General features: G+C 41.8%; 1 protein-coding gene across 1 annotated transcript in view; it reads left to right on the top strand.

The window, feature by feature from the left end:
• LOC125028617 (fibroin heavy chain-like) overlaps positions 1–2,061 on the top strand; it is a 12,735-nt gene extending 10,674 nt beyond the window's left edge. The window contains exons 5-7 of the mRNA XM_047618088.1: positions 214–371; positions 514–538; positions 1,162–2,061. Of these exons, the coding sequence (XP_047474044.1) occupies positions 214–371; positions 514–538; positions 1,162–2,061 (1,083 nt within the window). The remainder of the gene's footprint in view (positions 1–213; positions 372–513; positions 539–1,161) is intronic.
• Positions 2,062–2,500: the final 439 nt, after the last annotated feature.

Raw genomic sequence — 2,500 nt, 5'->3', positions numbered from 1 at the left:
ATTATTTCGTGTTGTAACTCAGGTACCCGTTCATTAGACTCTTGGCTAGAGAGCGTTTTAACTCCTTTTATGGAATCCTTCTGTGATAATCATATTAAACATTCAATGGATTTCATGGAAAAAAAAAAAAAAAAAACCAACGCACGGTAAGAAATTTGGTGAGTTTTGATGCTAATTCCCCATTTACTAATGTCCTACTTGACGATGTGCTAGATTTTCTTGAAAGATTCATCTGATGAGAAGATCCTTATACCGGTCAAATGTTTTATTGATATTCGTTTGCGTGTCACGAATAATGACTACTTTTATAAGCAGATTAATGGTATCGCGATTGGATGTACCCTAAGCCCGGTTCTTGCGAATTTACACATGTAGATGTTTGGATCTCTCCCTCCTGACATGATATGGTTTCGTTATGATTTCGTTTTCGATATTTTTTTCCTATGTTACAAGTGAACCGTTCGGATTTCGATGATTTTTTCAAGATTTAACAACCTTTCTCGTACTATCAAGTTTAAAGGAGAATGGGGAGCTTCAGGTAAATTACCTTCACTCGATTTTACTTTTTTATTCGCTGTAAATGGCTGGCATAAATTTTCGGTTTATCGTAAGCCTACTAACGTTACTGTGTGTGTGTGTGTGTGTGTGTGTGTGTGTGTGTGTGTGTGTCTCGCACACAGTACAAAACTAACGATTTGTATCTCAAATCCAGTATGTTATCCAAGAAACATTATAATATCACTACCCATCTATCATTTTCATACAAGAATTAACAACACATGATACAATTATTTATACAAAACGATAAAAGGAAATACTATCAACATTCGTCATTTTGATATTTACTCCTAGCAGTACTTTTATCCTGTTCTCACGCAAAGAACATTTACACGCACGCGTACCATGACTCGCATGATTTTACCGAGATATATAGAGTGAAGAATGGTCAGAGGTAGACACTTGCTCTCAGTCAGCAGTCATGAGGACCACTGCAGTGAGTCGTGATTGCGTCGTGATGACCTTAACGTGAAGCCTGGATATATTCTTAGCAGGAGAATGATGTGATTTATGAGTTATCTTATTACTGTTAACCCGGTGTGCTGAAATTTTGAATAGTAGCTTCTGAAGGCAAAAAGTTCCATTCATGATACTCTTCTGCAGATCGTGTTGCTCCTGGCGGCCGCCGCGGCGGCGCAGCAGAAACGTGAGGCGGAACCGTCCGGAGGATACGGACACGGGCTTGGGCACGGCTTCGGTGTAGGCTTTGGCTTGGGCCATGGACATGGCTTTGGTCATGGACACGGAATTGGTCATGGCCACGGATATTCTGTAACGGTTGTGCATGGCGGTCATGGTCACGGACATGGTTTCGGACATGGCCATGGTTTCGGACATGGACATGGTTTCGGACACGGCCATGGTTTCGGACATGGTCATGGTTTCGGACACGGCCATGGTTTTGGACATGGTCATGGTTTCGGACACGGCCATGGCCATAGTGTTGTACATCATCACGGTTCTGGGCATGGGCATGGAATCGGATTTGGCCACGGTTTCGGCCACGGCTACGGCCACGGCATCTACAAGCGCGAAGCCAAAGCCGAACCCGAAGCCAAGGCCGACCCGAAGGCAGAACCCGGCTTTGCCCATGGCTTTGGAGGCCACGGCTTCGGCGGTCATGGTTTCGGTGGCCATGGATTCGGACATGGCGGTTTTGGATTAAGTCATGGCTTCGGCCACGGATTCGGTCACGGCATTGGCCATGGCTACGGTCATGCTGTCAGCCATGAAGTTGTCCATGTTGGACATGGCCAAGGTCATGGTTTTGGTCACGGTCTTGGTCATGGAATCGGCTTTGGCCACGGTTTTGGACATGGCCATGGACATGGGTCTGGTCACGGTCTTGGTCATGGAATCGGCTTTGGCCACGGTCTTGGACATGGATATGGACATGACGTACACATTGTAGAACACGGAATCGGACATGGTTTTGGCCACGGACACGGTCTTGGTTTTGGCCATGGGATTGGCCATGGGTTTGGAGGCTACGGGCACCACTAGCTAAGGCCGTGGAGTGTTTCTGGATATTATAGCTGTAAATACTAAGATATCTGAATAAAATATTTAAGCTTTTTAATTCTGCTTTCAATTTCTTTTGTAGAATAGTATTTGTTGTAGCATGTTACATAACTATTACATATACACAATATATGTAATGTATAAATACATATATATTGTACGATATATATATGTAATATATATATATATATATATATATATATATAATGACTGATATATAATATATATATAAATATATATATATAAATTGTAAAACACACACATATGTATATACTTATATGTGTGTGTGTAATCATATACACAATACATAAACTAAGATGTCAACATGCTCAATCTATATGGATTCTTCGTTCTCGATATTCTGTTGTTTATTTCTGTCCCTTCTTTTATTTTCCTCATGGACATCACTTTATTTGCTTTC

Source organism: Penaeus chinensis, chromosome 9 (assembly GCF_019202785.1).
Source record: "Penaeus chinensis breed Huanghai No. 1 chromosome 9, ASM1920278v2, whole genome shotgun sequence".
Lineage (NCBI taxonomy): Eukaryota > Metazoa > Arthropoda > Malacostraca > Decapoda > Penaeidae > Penaeus > Penaeus chinensis.
The sequence above is the reverse complement of the archived record's forward strand: the minus strand, read 5'-3'. Positions and strand labels throughout refer to the sequence as shown.